The sequence below is a fragment of the Aptenodytes forsteri genome, unplaced genomic scaffold (genome assembly GCF_000699145.1).
Source record: "Aptenodytes forsteri isolate BGI_AS27 unplaced genomic scaffold, ASM69914v1 Scaffold192, whole genome shotgun sequence".
In the NCBI taxonomy this organism is placed as follows: Eukaryota; Metazoa; Chordata; class Aves; order Sphenisciformes; family Spheniscidae; genus Aptenodytes; species Aptenodytes forsteri.
Genome location: NW_008794891.1, coordinates 1,227,301 through 1,227,901, shown reverse-complemented (window position 1 = coordinate 1,227,901; position 601 = coordinate 1,227,301). Strand labels below are relative to the sequence as shown.

Sequence of the window (601 nt, the reverse complement as noted above, 5' to 3'; positions counted from 1 at the left end):
AGAAGCAGAAACCAAACCAACAGAAAAACCCAGCCAGAAAAGAGCGGAAAATTAAAAGGTTACCCAAAAAAAAAATGGTTTTGGTTTTTTGTTTGTGTTTTTTTTTTTTCGTTTCGTTTTTGTTTTTTTTGTCATTTTCATTGGTTTTTTTTGTGGTTTTTTTTTTTTTTTAAATAGGCTAAAAGCTGAACATTGGAAATTCAGGAGAGGACACTGAACCCTTTCGCTCGGGGAGACGTGTGCCGGGTTCCCGTCGGGCTGCTAAATCCCATCTCCTTCTGGGTGCTGACTCTTCTCTCATTCCGTGTTTTCACTTCTCTTAGCGTGGATGGTTTTGTTTCTGACTCGCTGTGTCACCAGTTCCTGTCTGTCCCTCTTAAACGCAGGCAAAATATTCCTTCAGGGGAGCAAAGAGGTGGCGGATCACCGGCACGCTCCAGGATCTGCCGAGCAGTCTCTGCCGGGCCAGGCGGCTCATGTTGGACACGTCTGTGTAATGCACCGGGAAGCCGAAGACCCTGCAGGGACACGGGGCGGGGGAACAACGGGGAGCGGGGTCAGGGGGGTGCCGGCCCCGAGGGACGCGGCGCTGCCGGACCCC

General features: G+C 50.4%; 1 protein-coding gene across 1 annotated transcript in view; it reads right to left on the bottom strand.

Moving 5' to 3' along the window:
* Positions 1-172: 172 nt before the first annotated feature.
* Positions 173-601, bottom strand: part of DNMT3A (DNA methyltransferase 3 alpha) — a 44,481-nt gene continuing 44,052 nt past the window's right edge. Inside the window, exon 14 of the mRNA XM_019470970.1 lies at positions 173-518. Coding sequence (XP_019326515.1) covers positions 377-518 — 142 coding nt within the window. The 3' untranslated portion in view covers positions 173-376. The remainder of the gene's footprint in view (positions 519-601) is intronic.